General features: G+C 50.0%; 1 protein-coding gene across 2 annotated transcripts; it reads left to right on the top strand.

The window, feature by feature from the left end:
- The first annotated feature begins 359 nt into the window (after positions 1-359).
- LOC144121711 (uncharacterized) lies at positions 360-16,221 on the top strand. Of its 2 annotated transcripts, XM_077655059.1 has the most exons (6): positions 360-565; positions 670-905; positions 1,294-1,474; positions 3,045-3,182; positions 8,388-8,497; positions 14,663-16,221. In XM_077655059.1, exons 1-6 carry the CDS (start codon positions 475-477, stop codon positions 14,894-14,896), a joined length of 990 nt encoding a protein of 329 aa, XP_077511185.1. In that variant the 5' UTR covers positions 360-474; the 3' UTR covers positions 14,897-16,221. The 2 variants fall into 2 exon arrangements, with proteins under 2 accessions (XP_077511185.1, XP_077511186.1); XM_077655060.1 differs by lacking the exon at positions 3,045-3,182 and having other exon boundaries at positions 14,663-16,123.
- Positions 16,222-19,169: the final 2,948 nt, after the last annotated feature.

The following is a 19,169-nucleotide window of genomic DNA, read 5'->3' as shown; positions in this document are numbered from 1 at the left end:
GTGACACGCTAGTGGCCGCATTTCAAAGATTTATATCCCCGCCCCGGGTGTCCAGTCTGCAAGAACAGAGACTGTGAGGCGGATATCCACCACCTGTTGTGGGACTGCCCGGCGCTGAAGCCGACGAGAATTCGGCACCTGGCGGCAGTGGGACCCTCACCGGGCAATCCGGATTGATATATTGCATGGACACAGGGTCCATATCATTGTTCACTTCTTGATTTCATCAGATCAGCTCAACTTTTTTTCATTTATTTAAGCATCTTACTCATCTTTCATTTCATAGTTTTTATACCCTGAGGCAATAAACATCGCTTAAAAAATGATCAGGAACGTTCATTTATATTACGCACGGGGCACTCATAAGATTCCAGGCAAGAAGAAAGAGGATGATACGCTCGCGCGCTCGTCCCCGTGACCTCGAGGTAACGCCCTGCTCGCGCACTTGCCGTTTCCCTGGCGTTCTGAGAAGACATGTTGGCGTGGTTGTGCACCGCAACTGTTCTGGCCGTCACCGTTGTAGACGCCGCCATCTTTCCCAACGACCCGGAACTGTACAAAATCGGTGAGTGTCTAGATAGGTATGCGTCTTCGCGCGCAAGATAGCGCGACGGACAACCTTGCATTGCTTTGAGTACTATTCCCATGTTCTGCGCTGTCACTGCGCAGTGTCCCTGAACGACCACTGTGACAGCAAGGACCATAAGCAGAGCCTGAACGACACGTCGGCGCCCCAGTCGGCAGGCATCCTGACGGCGAAGCAGCTGCGCGACCTCCGCGCCACGGGCGAGAACGGCTGCAGCTTCGAGTTCTCAGCGCCGGGCAGCTCGGGCCTCATCGTCTCCGTGGTCGAGATGAACCTGCGCAGGGGCGTGCTCAACGAGTCCTGCATCGACTACATCTCGGTCAGTGAATACGGTCGATGTGCGCGAAGGACGATGCAAAGCCGTCGCTCGGTCATATCCTTGTCGGCGTATGCATAGTGCTTGCAATGGACATGACGTCGACGGGCCGGCTCTGTCACGTTCCGGCTCCCAAAAGTCATTTTTTGCCTTTCCTGAGTGGATGAAGAGTCAGGTTGTGTGAAAATCGCAGTCGCAGTAGCTTCCTCGTTCTAACCCATACTTTCGGTTTTTGAAGCCATTTCGGTTTCAGCGCGTTCGTCTAATTACAAAATTGCTGACTGTTTTCTTTGTTGGCAAGCAGCAAGCCAGCACAGGCCTGGCATTAAGTGCACAAAATGGCGCGCCACCGGTGCCTACCCAGTGCTGACCTTTTGGACGCTGCTTGCAGGTCATCACCAAGTTCAACTTCGGCTCCGACAAGGATGAGCGGTGCGGGTGGATCACGAAAGAGGACAACCACCACTTCACCACGACGCACTCGCTGCAGCTGAAGCTCTTCTCCAAGACTCCGCTGACACAATTCTTCGACAACCACATCCTGGCCATGGTCGCCACCAGCTACACCGAATGTGAGTGGCCGCGCCAACGCACTGCTTTCTTCGTCACATGTTGGGCTGAGCCATGTGGCTCACGGAACCGAACCGAACGGAACCGAATCCTGACATCGGTAGATGCATTTCTATGGGTTGTTACGCAGAAACTCATGTGTGCTGTGCAACGCCGGTTCGGGCTCCTTGACAACCCCAGGGGGCGGAATTAATTTACAAACCTCCAACAATGCGTCGCTCATATCCCGATTTTTTTTTAAGCACAGTGCGCCATACTGGACCAGACAGGGAAGACAATGGAGTAAAGAGGGAAGCGGTTGCGAGGAAGAAAAGAATTGAAAGGGGACGCGTAGGTCGATTTCATTCAAACGAGAGCACAATGAGTTAAACAGGCTGCAGGGCAAAAGGCGCCGCCGGATGCGTATTATGTTGTGACCAGAAATTACCGCCTTCACTTCCCGGCCAGATAGAACGTTCGGGAGTGCCGGCGGATGTGTGTTCTCGATCATGTGTTCTGCGGGGTCATGTGAGCCGGGCCTGCCCATGTGTGAGTGCATTACAGCTTTCGCTGTTATTTTTTGAAATGTACGGGATGTTTGTGCACTTTGCTGAGCCGTATTGCAGACAATTTAGCGCGAGAGAAACGGAAAGTGGTACGCTTACCCGCCACGGTGGCTCAGTGGTTAAAGCACTCGGCTATTGAGTCGCAGTTCCCGGGTTTAAACCCGGCGGCGGCGGCCGCGTTTCGATAGAGACGAAACGCAGAAGGCGCCCGTGTGCTGTGCGATGTAAGTGCGCGTTAAAGATCTCCAGGTGGCCGAAATTATTCTGAAGCCCTCCACTACTCCCTTTCTTCTCTCAGTTCCTTCCTTTACGGCGCGGTTCAGGTGTCCGCCGAGATGTGACAGATACTGCGGCATTTCCTTTGCCCGACAACCAATTTTCAAATTCCTCCACTGCGGCACCTCTTTCTTTTAAAGCGAAAGTTTTACTAAAGAAGAGTGGAATGTAATTTAAAGAGTGGTGAGCAGGCATTTGGCGTAGATTACACAGTCGAAAATGCGTGCCGTCTGGGTAGTCTTTTAACAATGCACTCGCCTGTCGACATTAGGCTTGCAGCTATCACTTCACTCCTGCGATCAGTCATGTGCCTTGCGGTGTATTTTTGCGCCGATGCAGATAAATTACGATCATGAATGACCCGCCGCGGTGGCTCAGTGGTCAGGGCGCTCAGCTACTGATCCGGAGTATCAGAGTTCAAACCCGACCGCGGCGGCCGCGTATCGATGAAGGCGAAACGCAAGGGCGCCCGTGTGCTGTGCCATGTCAGTGCTCGGCGTCAGGTTCCGTTTTTATGGAGGAAAAACGCTAAGGCGCCCGTGTGCTGTGCGATGTCAATGCACGTTAAAGATTCCCAGGTGGTCGAAATTATTCCGGAGACCTCCACTACGGCACCTCTTCTTCCTTTCTTCTTTCACTCCCTCCTTTATCCCTTCCCTTACGGCGCTGTTCAGGTGTCAGCCGATATGTGAGACAGATACTGCGCCATTTCCTTTCCCCAGCAACCAATTTTTCCAATGGCTGGCCGCAGCGCAAGACGGCTCCTGCGGACCGGAGGAGTTCCAGTGCGCGTCCGGCGGCCGCTGCATATACAAGGGCTACCGCTGCGACAACGTCAACAATTGCGGCGACAACAGCGACGAGGCCAAGCTGGGCAACTCCATGTGCCGTGAGTCGAAATAATTGTATTGCCTTCCTTGCGCCGTAGTATGCCGCTTGATACTTTCGTTCCAGACAATAAGGTAGTAGTAAAGTGTAGGTCTCTGCTGGCCTACTTGGTTCTTTATCTTCTTTGCACAAGGGGTGTCCACCGCCAGAGACGGTTGGTTGATTGGACTGACTGAAGGCTTTCTTCACACCAGGGATGCCCCGTCAGAGACTGTCTTGCGACAAAAATAGGATGCAGAGATTCAGGGAGTACGACTTGAAGTTTTATATACAAAAATTTACATTGTACAAACTGATGCACAAGAGACAATTTAAAGCGGCAAAAAGGTTAAACAACGAAAGGTGGAACTGGCTAGCACTATGGGAGGCCCATATTGAGGCCCCTATTCGGCATAGCCGAAGATGCAGTACACATTACCGTAGCCTAGAACGCTTTTCCCAGGCTCCGGGGCCCTGTTTTAAAGACCTAAATGCCCGGCCCACATTCAGTACCACCCAATCATGTCAAATTATAAACGTGATTGTCTAGTCAGGTGGATGGCCCGCCCTTCAATTTCCGTAAGGTGCATAACCCTCTCCATAAAGTATAGAAGACAAAATGGACATCAAACTCATTAAAAAAGGACATTTTCTCAGAAGGCGCCACAACCATTGGTGGACTTGGCAGCCTGCCGCGCCCGGCAGCGCCCGGCAGCTTTTTCAGTATTACCAAAACACACTCTTCCGCAGAAAAAGAGAACCAAGAACAAACACACAGTCGTGCCACAATAGTGCGCTGCGCTGTGCGATGTCAGTGCACGTTAAAGATCCCCAGGTGGTTAAAATTATTCCGGAGCCCTCCGTTACGGCACCTCTTTCTTCCTTTCTTCTTTCACTTTCTCCTTTGTCCCTTCACTTACGGCGCGGCTCAGGTGTCCAACGACTATATGAGACAGATACTGCGCCATTTCCTTTCCCCCCAAAACCAGTTATTATTATTATTATTATTATTATTATTATTATTATATTATTGTTATTGTTATTATTATTATTATTATTATGCAAACACTCTCTCCCACAGAAAAAAGAAGAGCAAAAACAAACACACAATCGTGCCAGCACGAGCAATCGGTTTCGTGGATGCCCGTCGTCAGCCTTGGCGCCGTCCCGCAATTAGAGCTGTCATCGGGCTCCAGCGGGGCGCTGCCGCTGTGAGCAACTGCCAGCTCGGTCCCGAGTTTCCCAGGCGGCTTAGTGTTCTTGTGAGCCTACGCAGGAACACTAAGGCGGCTTAGCTTCCACTCGGCCTACCGGATAGCTAACGCCTCATCGATACCCAGTCGGTGGAGTTCTCAAATCTGCCGTCGCTGGCCATTCGTAATTTTTATTGCCCCCTCCTTGTCAAGACTGCCATTTTTCTAAACCTTCCAAACGACGTTCGTGGCAAAGTCGCATCGCGTCGCGTCTGGTGTCTGTCATGACGAGGGGGACGGGGGAAGAGGACGGCGTGGAGTGTAGTGCAACAGCACTTACTGCACCTTGCACGTCTAGCGCGAAAGAACAAAACGCGTGGCCGCCGCTGCCCCGGGTGCTTGACACCAAGACGACCGCTTTTTTTAGCGCGCTCCGCCGTCGCCTGGCGCCGAGGGGGGACGGGGGAGGATCAAATGGAGGCTGCAGGGTTGCGGCGCCGAGCCAGCAACAAAAGGAGGGATGGTTCCCAGCAAGCCGCGGGTATCCACAGATCCCTTACAGTAGTAGTAGTAGTAGTAGTTAGTAGTAGTAGTAGTAGTAGTAGTAGTAGTAGTAGTAGTAGTAGTAGTAAGTAGTAAGTAGTAAGTAGTAGTAGTAGTAGTAGTAGTAGTAGTAGTAGTAGTAGTAGTAGTAGTAGTAGTAGTAGTAGTATACGCAAACTATTTGCACAATAAGAAATGTGTACAGGCTGCGCGCGTGATTAGTTCATGGTGGAGCAATGACAGACAATAAGGTGCCGAAATTCATTTTTCACACACACTCTATACGTAAAGCTGCTGTCCACACGTTCAGCGAGACAAGTGTGACCATATATGTATAGCTACGCGCTACGGACAATTCTGCCTACCGATGTTACCCGCAGTAAAGTGACAGTCGAAGGATTCAGCGTGGCCGCAGCGAGCTATGCACTGTCAACTGTGGAAGGTTGTCTTCCACATGGGGGAGGAGGAAAACTTTATTGCCGAAGAAAGGAGATTCAAGGGCTTTTGGGTGGGCCGCCTATTCCGGCAGTCCACTGGCTTGCGCGGCTGCGATGACCCTGCGTGCCAGCCCGCGCTGGTGATCAGGGTCCCTGCTGAGCAGAATGGCCGCCCATTGCCCCGGGTCTGTGTTTAGCATACGGTCGATAGCAAGATTGAGTTGGCAAGCCCCCACCATGTGATAAGTAGAGGCTATTTCTCCATAGTGTGGGCATTGCGGTGCATATAGTGTGGGATACCAAACGTTTAGTTTGACGGGTGTTATAAAGGTACTCGTTTGAAGGTGTCTGAGTGTGCTCCTCAGTCTTGCTTAGTTCTTCATGCGGCAGAGGGTATGTGCGCCACGCCAACCTGCGATGTTGATGTTATTCGTTGTAAGTGGTCACTGGTAGTAGATCGCTTTCCGCGGTCTCACCAGACGTGGAAGATGCCCGGAGGAGAAACGCTCGGGCATGCTTGTGAGTAGCGGCATTCCCTCCCGTCTCGTCCATGTGGCCGGAAAACCAAGTAATGTTCCTGCAAGCTTTTGGGAGTCTGTTAGGAGTTGGGTCGGGTAGCTAGCGCAAGCACTGTGGCTGTCTCCTCTGCGTGAGTGGGTTTCGTAGTTTTGATGGATGCGGAGTTAATCAGACGTCCTTGTGGGTTGGCAACGGCCAGGGTCATCTTTTCGCATTGAGGGTCGGCCGCGTCAATGTAGAGTGTCCGGATGGTCGTCCCACTTTCTGCGCAGGACTTCTGCCCTGGCGTTTCTTCTTTGTATGTTGAATTGTGGGTGCGTGTGCCTGGGGATCGAAAAAAAAAGATGTAGAGTCTCTTGTATCTTTTCAACGGTAGTTGTTTCCTTTGGTCGATGGTGTAGGGCAGTGCCAGATGGATATTGTCGAGTAGTAGGCGGCCCGTCCGGGTGGTTGCAAGGCGCTTCAGTTGGGATGTTTTCTGAGCCTCCCAGGTCTCCCGGAGAGTGTTGTGAACTCCAAGAGACATTAGTCTGGTCGTTGGTGTCGACTTGGGAAGGCCCAGTGCCGTCTTGTAGGCAGTCCTGACGAGAGCCTCCAGCTTTTCCTCTTCTGCCTAGGAAAGTCGAAGATACGCAATCTCATAGGCTAGACGTGATACCACGAAGGCTTGGACAAGCCGGACCACCTCCTTCTCCTTTAGCCTGTGCTTCTTGTTCCTGATTCGGCAGAGCATTCTTATAGTTAGATGTGTTGTCTTCGTGAGTTTGTTGATGGTAGTGGTGTTCTGTCTTCCCTGTGGTATGTGTTGCTATGTGGCTTCGGTTGGTCTTGGTACCTGTTGTTCGTTTATGTACATCATGATGTCTGTGGGATTAGGTTGTCCAATGTTCTTGAGTATTAAGAGTTCGGACTTACAGCACTGGAACCCCTGGGCCCTCGCGTACTGATGGACAGCATCTGCCGCCGCATGAAGACGCTGTTCCGCCTCTGCCTCGCTCCCCTTGTGGCACCAAACCGTGATGTCATCCGCCTAAATCGCGTGGTGGGCGCCGGGGATGTTCTGCAGCTCTAAAGGAAAGTCCTTCATTACTGAGTTGAATACCTGGGACGATAACACCGCACCCTGGGCAGTCCCTCGTTGGCCCAGAGTTGATGGGCTTGGTCGAAATGATTTCGGAGCCCTCCACTACGGCACCTCTTTCTTCGTTCTTTCACTCCCTTTATCCCCTGCCTTATGGCGCGGTTCAGGTGTCCGCCGATATGTGAGGCAGATACTGTGCTATTTCCTTTCCCCCCAAAAAAAACAATTTTCCAATTTCCGGAGGTATCCTAGGTTAAGAATTGCCTGTCTCGAAGTTAGTCTTCGATGTAGTTGCAAGTCTTGGCTCCGTAGTTGCTGTCCAACAGCCCGCCGAGGATCCCTGAGTTAAATATTTTATCAAACGCTCCCTTCAGGTCCAGCGCCAGAATGGGTCTTGTCTGTTGTTTGGTAGGCTCTTCGATTAGGTCCTTGAACAGATAGAGGACGTCCTGCGTCGATTAGTGGGGCCGGAAACCAAACTGTGCGGGCGGCAGCATGCCGTTCTCCTCCAGGTGTATGGGCAATCTGGTGGTGATGATTGTCTTGAAGAGCTTACCGAGGCAGAAGGTTAGAGCGATGGTTCTTAGATTTTCCAGGAGAAGGGGTTTGTTGGGTTTTGGAATGAATCCTAGGTCTGCAATTTTCCATGAAATTAGTAGTCTGCCTTTGTTCCAATGGTGTGTGTGTTGAAGTAGCTTACGAGGAATGTGATCTGGTCGTCAGGGAGATGAAAAAATCATTCGGAAAGGAATTCCATCTGGTCCTGGTGTGGGGTTTCTTCTCATGAAGGCGAGCTCTGCTCTAACCTCCTGACCCGCCGCGGTGGCTCAGTGGTTAGGGCGCTCGACTACTGATCCGGTGTTCCTGGGTTCGAACCCGACCGCGGCGGCTGCGTTTTTATGGAGGAAAAACGCTAAGGCGCTCGTGTGCTGGGCGATGTCAGTGCACGTTAAAGATCCCCAGGTGGTCGAAATTATTCCGGAGCCCTCCACTACGGCACCTATTCTTCCTTTCTTTCACTCCCTCCTTTATCCCTTCCCTTACGGCGCGGTTCAGGTGTCCAAAGATATATGAGACAGATACTGCGCCCTTTTCATTTCCCCAAAAACCAATTATTATTATTATTGCCTGCGTTTACGTACGCAAAAGTGCATACGGTTACGGTACACAGACAACATCGATTTATGCTCTTTTCTAACCATATGTGTGTACGCCGCGAGCGGTGACGTGGTGGCCGGGAAGTGTGTGGAAAAGCGAGAAACAGCAGCGGCGCGTCGGTTTCGCCTCGCCCGGGCGTCAACAGATGAGAACAGGTCCTAGTTTTCCCGGCGAGCGAATCGGATTCGCTCGCCGGGTTTTTGGACAAGTGTGAACGCGCCCTTACTCAGTCGTAACCGTCCTGTGAGGTTTTTTTCATTTTTTTAACATGCCCACACTACTTCCTTTTCTCTCAGTGATGCCGCTCAGCTCGCTGGTCCTGATCATCCTGGGCCTGGCCGACTTGTTTGTCACGTGGTGCATCGTTCTGATTTGCTGCGTCCGGTCAGCCCTCTCCAAGCAAAAGGTAAGCGAGACGGTTAATGCGATGCGTGCATTAAGCTTTTTCGGGGAAAATTTGGCGACCTCCCCGGGTTTAATCGCACAGCTGGCAGCCGTTGCGTGTTACGTTTACTGCGATAGCACCAGAGGAGTAGGAGAGCATTTAGATGTCAATTGACAGCAACTTTTCTTTGACCGTTATAACGTTGTGGCGATAGCGAGCAGGCAGGAACATCAACCGAAAGCGAGCGTAGCAGCCGTGGGTAACAAAAAGCCCGTAGCTGTCTGTGCGATGTTTTAAACACGGCTGGGAACTTTCTTATGCCGTATTCCAATCGGTGATGCGGACAAAGCTTATTTGCTCCGCAAAACCAAAGAGCGTGTTTCAATTGGCGATTTGGACTCGGATCGGTATATGGTCCCTAGACTCCCTATAGTAGGACAGACCTCAAGTCCCCAGTGAAGCTCCGCCCACATTCAGGATCACCGAACAGAATTCCTCCGTGACAAAAAGTAGTCCGTTTCGTCTCGTGAAAAAGCTAATCAGGAGACGAAACCAAAAACTCATGAATTTTGATGCCTCTGGCTTGTTTGATAGTCAAACATTAAAATGTGGTTTTGTTCACTGTTGTAAATGGTCCACGGAGTAACACAGGACACCGCGTACCATGAAGTGTTACCATCTGCTGCTTCAGCGTTATCCTACTACATAGTGATCTTCCTTCTCCTCGGATTAGGAAAGCTGCTCCGGATCGCTGATTGGAATCGCCATTTGGTACGCTTCCACCTTCCGGAACAGCCGCGGCGGGCATGGTATCCGTGCTCTCGTAATCAGTCGCCAAAGAGTGATGCTTGAACAAAGAGCCGCCGCTTGGAAAAAAATAACTGCATTTTTCGTGGCTGTTTGCCGATAATTTGCGACGAGGTTGTCCTTCCTGCATCCCCTGCCTGTCTCCTGGAACCGTCCGCCAGTTTAATGAAGAAATGTCTTGTTGGCCTCCACCTCGCAGTTTGCACGATAGTGTCCTGATTCTGATCCCGTCTACTGGTTCAAAAACTCATATATGAGCAAAGCATTCTGGGAATTGACCGTTTCTGTTATTATCCCTGTGAGACGAACATCGTCTGTACCTCTTGTTGTGCCGTCGGCGCTATGTAGTACCTAAGCATGCTTTTAGAAACCGGGCTTGTCTCAAACCACAGCAGTTGCTTTATAAACGCGCGTATGAAAATGAATTTGCCACATGCTACGTTGAGAGGAACACATCCTGACCTGGATGAAATGTGGGAGATAAAATTGCCTGGCGCGCACGGCGCACTTTGTGACTCACTATGCGCGGTATTTCTGGAGTTTGTGAGCACATGGTGCACGAACTTTGTCTGTTACCAGCTTAGAAGCCCGGAGTACGGACTTTCACGTCGTTCACGGCAAGGTCCCGTGCACTTTTCTCTTTTTTTTCTCCATCCGTTCACAGCAACAGCAGCAGCGGACAGCGGAGTTAGAGCGGGCTACTGAGCCACGGAGCACCCGGGTTCGAACCCGGCCGCGGCGGTCGCGTTTAGATAGTGGCGAAATGCAAAAGGCGCCCGTCTGCTGTGCAATATATCAGTGTGCGTTAAAAATCCCCAGGTGCTTGAAATTACTCCGAAGCCCTCTTTAACAGCTAGTGGTTCTAGTTACTGTGCCATTTCCCTTCCTCAAAAATTACTAATTCCCTGAATGCCTTGCTCTATAACGTGACTTTCAGATATCGTCCATTACGTTTGCATGCAACACGCGCCACAACGCCATTTTTCATCATGGAAATCAGATTAAAAACCGCCGCTGTGGCTGAGTGGTTATGGTGCTTGGCTGCTGACCTGAAAGACGCGGGTTCGAACCCAGCCGCGGTGGTCGCATTTCGATAGTGGCGAAATGCTTGAGGCCCACGTAATGTGTGATGTCCGTGCGCGTTAAAATATCCCCGGTGTTCGAAATTGTTTGAAGCACTTCACTATGGCGTTCCTCACAAAAATTGTAAACTGGTTTTACAGCGAACTCTATACCTCTCCCGTCCAAGAAAATTTTCGTGTCGTTGTCGTAAGCAAACAAAGCCAGGCTAAAAATTTAATGCAAACAGAATATCCTCTTTGAAATCAGGCATACAGCAGATAGCTCAGTACTCGTTTTCAATAAGAAAACCCACAAAACAATCATCAAAACCACATGATGAATGATAAGGAGCGTGTGAACAATGGGAACACCGTCGGACGCATTCCGGGAAACACTAGTTGCAGCTGCTTCGAATGGGGATGACGTCATTCGAAGCTCTCCTGTGAAGTGCAAACCGCATAATGTATGATAACGGCGCCTGAAAATAATGCGAAGCACGTCCCTTCTCCCTGCGTGTGTTTCCCGGTAAAGAATAAGGTAGCGTAAACTACTCTGAGTGGAAAGTAACCATCAGCATAGAGGTCACGTTGTGACGTCACCAAGCTTTAATATATAGCAGGGAGACCAGTCTAGCTACTCGCCTTTTGTTGTCCAGCGCGCAGCTCCTGCGATGCAGGCTGGAGCAAGAGGCGATAATTCATTTGGACACGCCGGCGGTCTTTAATTCGCAAAGACAACCACGAAAAATCAGCTGCGGGTTAACCACTGTTGAACCTGTTAGAGAGCAAAAGCTGAGGTGTATCAGGCTAGACGCGTCTTGGCGTCTGTAACGTTGAGTGCATTCCGCACACTGGATAGGCGCCGCGTCAGGCGCGCCCACCCTTCAACCCTGGCAGGTGGCAGTTAAATTAATGGTCAGTACGCCAACGCCAAAGACCATAATGAACGCCGATGACCTATAGCTTCAGTGCCGCGTTTCTGCCACAACGTTGTCGTCAATACTAACGCATGCAGCGCTCTCTGTCACCACTGCTAACCTGCGCCACGTAGGTTGAAGCGCTAATGAGGTGTCCACAGTCCCACGGGGCCAGTTATGAGCCTTTCCTTTTCTTAAGAAGCTCCCGCCCTTCATCGGTTTTGGCGCAGCTCCGGAGCGGCTAAAGTCGCTAAACGTCAAAGCGACGGAATCGAAAATTGGTTTTTGAGGAAAGGAAATGGCGCAGTATCTGTCACATATCTGCGGACACCTAAACCGCGCCGTAAGGAAGGGGATAAAGCAGGGAGTAAGAGAACGAAGAAAGAGGTGCTGTAGTGGGGGGCTCCGAAATAATTTCGAGCATCTGGGGATCTTTACCATGCACCCGCCGCGGTGGGTCAGTGGTTAGGGCGCTCGACTACTGATCCGGAGTTCCCGGGTTCGAACCAGACCGCGGCGGCTGCGTTTTTATGGAGGAAACACGGTAAGGCGCCCGTGTGCTGTGCGATGTCAGTGCACGTTAAAGATCACCAGGTGGTCGAAATTATTCCGGAGCCCTCCACTACGGCACCTCCTTCTCCATTTCTTCTTTCACTCCATCCTTTATCCCTTCCCTTACGGCGCGGTTCGGGTGTCCAACGATATATGAGACAGATACTGCGCCGTTTCCTTTCCCCAAAAACCAATTATTATTATTATTATTATTATTATTATTATTATTATTATTATTATTATTATTATTATTATTATTATTATTATTATCATGCAGTGGCGTCGCACAGCGCAGGGGCGCCTTAGCGTTTCGCCTCCATAGAAACACGGCCGCCGCGGTCGGGTTCGTACCCGGGTACTTCGGGTCAGCAGCCGAGCGCTCTAACCACTGAGCCACCGCGGCGGGTCAGGAAAATTAGATTTGTGGACGGAAATGACTTAGTAACTGTCTCACATATGTCGGTGGACCCGCGAACAGCGCCGTAAGAGAAGGATAGAGGCACAGAAACATGTCACGTGGTTGCGACGTCACGCTCCGTCGTTTTAAGGTTTTCGCAGAGCAGAGTGGGCTCGCTCCTGCTGGGCCAGTAAAGTTTTCGTGTTGAATTGATGACGTCGGTGCATGCTCCCTACACGGGCGTGAGACAACGGCTTCCCGAAGTGTGCTGTCTTCAGGCTCGTGCGCCTACCACACAGATGTGGCAGCCGTCGCCTGAGGCTCGTAGCTTTCACTACACGGCGAGCCACTTGAAGCGGTGCAGGAGGTGGCGGTGGTGTTGGTGGTTTTATTAAAAATAATAGTAAAAAAGAAGGAAAAGATTTTTGCTAGCCCCGGCATCGGCCATCGATACTGAAGCACCTGAGCTGGGGCAGCGGAAATAAAGGATAGGAGGCAGAATGGAGAAATGAAATAAAAGATGTGAGGGGACAGGAAGAGAGGATAGGGGGAGAAGTAATATGTACAAACTATTTACACAATAAGAAATGTGTCCAGGTTGTGCGCGTGATTAGTTCATATTAGAGGAATTAAATCACATACGCGCACAGCACTGTGCTGGTTACAACTGGAGTGGGGCGTCCAGTTATTAATCGTACAAGGTAGAACTCGCGGAGCGTTCGGTCACTGCGTGTAACTACCTGACGGAGAACAGACGGGACGTCAAGCCCGTCAAGCCCGTGTGTTCGAGGAATGCACAGAGGCTAACCTAAGTTCGTTCACGAGTGCGCGCACTGCCCTGCGGCCACAATAGCGTCTTGATGGAGTCTGGTAGTATGCCCTGCGCCCTATAGGCCGCGAGCATATCGCGACGAGCATCGGCGAACGCGGCACAGTGAAGGAGCAGGTGTTCTAGTGATTCCACTGCACCGTATACGTCACACACATCACTTGTCGCGATTCTGTGACGCTCCCCTCGTTCTCCGAAAAAAACATTTATTCAGAGCATAAAAACTGGGTGGGTTCAGTACGAGAACCCATTGGTCGCTATCATAATCCGGCCCCTCTCGACCAGCGATTTCTGGTCGAGGGGGCCGTGGCTATGAATGGTTGCCTCCCAGCGCTCATAAGTCGGATCGGGATTGCTGTCCAAGTCTGCGTTTTCTTGACATTCCCAAACCGCGTGAAAGAGTGTACCAACTGCTCCACAGAAGGGGCAGGACGAATCGTAGGTGTCTGGGTACCATTTACTCATTAGGTAAGGATTGGGCAGAGTATTAGTTTGTAGTCGCCTGATTATGTGCTCTTCATATTTACTTAGGGTTTTGTGAGGAAGAGGATATTTCCTTCTTGTGATCTTATGGTACTCCGTAATTTCTGCGTAGCTTAGTAAGGGTGAGGGGTTGTCAACTGAGTCAGAGAGGCTGCGTGCCAGATGCTCGGAGGAGGAGAGCTCGAGTAGCTGTGTTGGCCGCCTCATTGCCCGCCGTTGAGAGGTGCCCTGGTGTCCAGAAGATCTGGATGTTGGAAGGATTAGACCTTTCCAAAATATCCCAACACGGAGCGCCAACGCGGCCTCTGAGGTAATTGCGTACCGCTGCTTGTGAGTCGGACATAACCGTTGCCTCGCTGTTCATTGGTATCGCTTGTGCGATAGCTGCTTCTTCAGCCGATGTGGTATCCACCGCTTGGATAAGGCTGCTTGCAATGATATCCCCCCGGGGTGAAACTCCTGCAATTGCCGCGACTACTTTAACGGGTCCAGCCGCATCGACGTAGATCGTGTCCTTGTTTCCATCCCAGCGCTTAGAGAGGTGTCTAGCTCTGGCTAGTCTCCGTCCTCTGTTGTATTCCTCGTCCATGCGTTTTGGTATTTGGTGAGTCGTGATGTGTGATCTCATCTGCATGGGCATGGCGATCTTGTCAGCGACTTCCCGGGGTGGACTGATTCTCAGCTTCTGTAATATTTTCCTGCCAGGCTTAGATGTTGAGAGCCTGACAATTTGATTTACACGGTGGGCCTCTATTAGTTCGTCGATGGTGTTATGGATCCCCAGCTGTAATAAGCGCTTAGTGGATGTGCATAAAGGGAGTCCCAGCGCCGTCTTAACTGCATTTCGAATAAGAACATCTAGTTGGTCTTTCTCCTTTTTGCTAAGCCGTAAGTACGGGGTGGCGTATGTTAGTTTAGAGAGAATGAAAGCCTGAACTAATCTTAGGGCCTCCTTCTCTCTTAGCCCATCTCTTTTCTTGATTACCCGGCGTAGCATTCGAGAGACTTGAAGCGGAGTAACGCTGAACATTAGAGCAAATAGCAGGCGGCCGAAAGCAATCCTCCGAGCTCTGCTATGGTGCGTCTCCCTGTCACTACTTCGGCTCTAGCAGGTAAAAGACGTGAAAACCAACTGCGCAGGCGCTGCAGGACGACCGCTGGGGCGCCCCGGCCGCGCCAAGCGGCGCTTCAACTCCCGAGGAGGCCGCGGACGAGAGCGCCACCGAGGCCGACGAAGACGACCAGGAGAAGGGCGCCGGCGACGCGGAGGAGAGCTCTTCGCAGAAGTCGCAGGACGAGCAGCCCTTCAAGAACCCGCTGGCCAACTCGATACGTGGCAAGGAGGAAGACCCTGCGGCCCCCGCCGCGTCGTAGTGACCACGCCGGCTCCGTCTCACCTGTCGCGTCTGGCCAGCCATCGCTTCGTTTCTCCCTTTTCCTGGCTTCCCTTTCCTTTCTTCTACCCTACGTCTCCTCCTTCTCACTTCCTTATTCGTGATCCCCTCGCCTGGTTTCTTCTCGATTTTCAGCCCTCGTACTCTCGCTCGGTATTAATTTTTTAAAGCTCTGATTTTTGTTATTTTGCCTACAGACCATCCGTTAATTGCACTCTACCCTCCCCTCTACGTTTTTTTTTCGTTTCAATCTCATTAGCCTCCGTGGAATCTGTCCTTTGTATTGTTAAATTTCAATCTCTTCTATTAACCTTTTTCAATCTCATTAGCCTCCGTGGAATCTGTCCTTCGTATTGTTAGATTTCACTCTCTTCTATTAACCTTTTTCAATCTCATTAGCCTCCGTGGAATCTGTCCTTCGTATTGTTAAATTTCAATCTCTTCTATTAACCTTTTTCAATCTCATTAGCCTCCGGGGAATCTGTCCTTCGTATTGTTAAATTTCACTCTCTTCTATTAACGTTTTTCAATCTCATTAGCCTCCGTGGAATCTGTCCTTCGTATTGTTAAATTTCACTCTCTTCTATTAACCTTTTTCAATCTCATTAGCCTCCGTGGAACCTGTCCTTCGTATTGTTAAATTTAACTCTCTTCTATTAACCTTTTTCAATCTCATTAGCCTCCGTGGAATCTGCCATCCTCTGTTATACAGAAGAAACCGCGTCCTCAAGCTGCTCTCCATTCTCAAGACTATATTCCTGATCCGTTTCGGTCGCTTTTCAGTTGCACAATATTTTTTCCCCACCTGTATACAATTTTTCCTCTTCTAGCGGTCTTGTCATGCGGCCGTAGTTGAGCAACGCAATTCGCGCCTATTCTTCTTGAAATTTATTTTCCCTCCGCAACTCCCTTCATTACTCCTGTATTCTTTTGTGTCTTTCTAAAAACCATCATAGCCGTTTATATGCTGCCTTGAATTGTTCGTTCCTGCTTGCCTTGTATAATCTGCTCCCAGTTAATCTAAATAGTCGTCCTTTCCTTGATGTTTAATGTTTGCTTTTTTGTTTGTTTCTGCGTTCAGCTATTCGCTTCAAGAAGTGAGGTGGTACAGGCGCGTATCCGCACAAGAGGACTCCTGAACGAGACGTTTTCCCTACTTGGTGACGCCATTGTGTCTGGAGGCTAAACGCGAGGAACGACGCAAGCGAACTTCTGCGTTTGCTCAAATATTTACAATATTAACTTCTTAAATACTTTACTGGATTAAACCGCCTGTTATGTTCATCGACCTGATGGGCTTCTCACCGCCTTGTGCATTTCTTCTAACGTGCATTTTTCATTTTGTCGGGCTAAACAGAGCAGTTCGATCCGAGACAAAGTTGATTGCTTCGGTGACTGATGTAGTCTTACCATCGATCTGGAGGTGCCAGAGTGAACGTTTGATCGCCACTGCTCGATGCCTGTGCCAGAGAGCCCTGTGCAAATTTCACGCGTTGAGCAGAAGGATGTAACCTTAAGAACGTGATCGGGATGCACTCATGGGGTTTTACAGTTTAAGAAGCAGTTTTTCTGCATATATAATCCCCCCTACAGGACACTGACCCCCATATAGCTCTTGCCCTAAAGATTCTGAACGGCATCCCGCGTATCCTGAATTGTACACTTTACTATATAGGCTCCCGTAATGAGAAACGCCACCTCGGGAAGATCCCCAAAGGGTGGCTAGCAATTCAACACGCCACCTACCGGTCGCGAAAAGCTGCACTCAAATCTCGTATTACCGCGGCTATCGTAATTGTCGGTCAATTTTTTTTACACATAACACGCCACGTCCTCATTGTATTAAACGTCTTTCCCAGTAGCAAAATCTTAATGTAATAAGTACGCCATCACTGCAGATATTTACAAGTTTCAGAAGGAAGAATTTAGTGGAAAGCATAGACTTTCACCTGCTGCAAAGTCTACCTGCCATTATGTCTGCCCTGCTACTAAGCAATACCCAATTAGGTATGGATTACATGTACGAAGAGAATTTACGCCCTTCAGAAATGAGTCCAGACTGCTTGTGCAGAAAAATCTCTGCACGGCCATGCATGGCTTACGGAGTTGTACCGAAACCCTTAAGCGAGACTTTGCCCACATCACCCATGTGATGGATGAAACGCCTGCGCCGAGCTGCAGCCTCAACCAGCCTGCTTGAAAATGCGACCATGACCTGGGCCACAAGGTATTTTTCTTCTTCCTAGATCCTGCTTTGGAAAGAGTATCCCTCTTCAAGATGATGTCCGTAACACCCGCAAGACTGATTTACACTTGCTGTCGGAGCCGATCACTATCCCCCCCCCCCCCCCCCCATTTTTCTATGGGCTCCTGTACAGCCAAAATCAGCACCGCTGCAGCAACCTTTTTATGGAGCCTCATCGGCTACTCAGCCAAACTCTTGCTTGTATATACAGGGCGTTTCACCTGAAACTTCGCACATTTTTCAAAAGTATAGGCTTTTTAAGTTAGAAGAGCGCTTTTTACGGCATAACACTGTCAGCGGCGTAGTACGTCACAGTGCAGCTGAGAGATGCTAACTATAGTCTGCAGTGAAGCACCGCCTACATTCATGACCACCACACGCTTTCCCATCTGCTTGGAGCAGCGAGCACCGCAGCGCGGGCGGTAAAAAGGTAGTAATGTGGAACGCGCCACGGAGTGACGAAGTGGTGGGCGTTGCCCCCTATGCAAGGAATCGGTATGATGTTCCCGATTCCCATGATAGGGTGCGCTTACCCACAACTAAGCTCACGGTTTTCAGCGCGCGAGCACGGTAGACACTAAAAAAAAGCGGCCGGCGTTACTTCGTCATTCACCGGGAGCTGCTAATTTTAATCAGTGGGTACTGGCGCTCCTGGGGCTTATTGTGCAGAGACCGGCATGATGCTTGCCGGGGTCTCCACAAAACCTCGCTCTCGGCACACTCAACCACCAATATTCACTGAGCGTGCGATAGGCAACGTACTTGTGAAGTCTAAAACGCCCACTAGATATCCCCAGATGTCCTTCCGACGATGATAATGCTCAATTTTAATCGCAACGGTAGCTTTGGTCAAAGAGCGCCATGCCACGATGTACTTTTCTTTACGTAAGGCGGAGTCAGAGACCTCTAAGGCCCCCCGACATTACATCTGTAGTACGCACTGTACAACGATAGTAACAAAAACACATCAGTAATGTTGTGCGCATGCTGGTGCTTGGCATCAGATACGTTCTACGAATATTCCCGTTCGACCCCGTATTATAACCTTGCCATGAACGAAACAAAGGCCTTTCAACTTCTCATAACGCCCCTGCTACATGTCAGGTTTTTTTCTTTACAGAGCTTGCTTTTCCATATTAAGCGGCAGGTGTAAAGAAGTAGTAGTTTATTTCAGCAAAACGAAAGTACATGAATAACAACATGATACAAAAAAGTTGTAATTTTGTGTGTGTGTGTGTGTGTGTGTGTGTGTGTGTGTGTGTGTGTGTGTGTGTGTGTGTGTGTGTGTGTGTGTGTGTGTGTGTGTGTGTGTGTGTGTGTGTGTGTGTGTGTGTGTGTGTGTGTGTGTGTGTGTGTGTGTGTGTGCGCGCGCGCGCGGCGCGCGCGCGCGAGTGTATGTGGTTATAGATCTGCGTAGGTACCCGAGCTTAAAATCGTCCATACGACGCCTGACATGAGTCACGCGACCTTCGCGTACGCTGCACGCCAAAGAACAGTTCCTTTTTCCCGGAGCAGAAGTCTTTAAACATGGTTACGTAAGCGTCACGGTGGAAACACGGCACGGTGTAACGTCAATACATCAAGACAGATATAAATCTACGGCCAGCCAGACAAGTTGAAAGCACAACGTTTGGTTGGTTTACTGTTCGCCAAGAGTTTTTTTGAGCGCAGATCGATTTCTGTAGTCATGCATGGAGCATGCGTGCTAAGTTCCTAAAAATTTCCTGGCAAATGATGCAAAGTATGTATTTCATATATCTGCACTGCTAGGTCTACTAAATATCCATGTAATCTTTTATGCACATTACATCTGGACAAATACATTTTGATCATTCTGTTACGTGTAATGTATGTTTGTTTTTGACAGGAGTATCATGCGAGTAGCCACCTAACAATAGGAGCATATATGGAACTTGTCATAACAGTGTGGCAGCGCGCGTGTGCAAGCTGTGTCCCGTCTTGTAAGAGGCCATCTTGGGACCACCATTACGCGCTACTCTTCTTTTTC

Source organism: Amblyomma americanum, chromosome 2, assembly GCF_052857255.1.
Source record: "Amblyomma americanum isolate KBUSLIRL-KWMA chromosome 2, ASM5285725v1, whole genome shotgun sequence".
Lineage (NCBI taxonomy): Eukaryota > Metazoa > Arthropoda > Arachnida > Ixodida > Ixodidae > Amblyomma > Amblyomma americanum.
Note: the sequence above shows the minus strand (reverse complement) of the source record. Positions and strands in the feature narration are given on the sequence as shown.

Bases quoted from the DNA above. Each gene is read 5' to 3' on its own strand.
- LOC144121711 (XM_077655059.1), top strand. From the start codon at position 475: ATGTTGGCGTGGTTGTGCACCGCAACTGTTCTGGCCGTCACCGTTGTA. The intron at 566-669 runs GTGAGTGTCTAG...GTCACTGCGCAG, and splicing joins CCCGGAACTGTACAAAATCG to TGTCCCTGAACGACCACTGT. The intron at 1,475-3,044 runs GTGAGTGGCCGC...GGCTGGCCGCAG, and splicing joins CGCCACCAGCTACACCGAAT to CGCAAGACGGCTCCTGCGGA.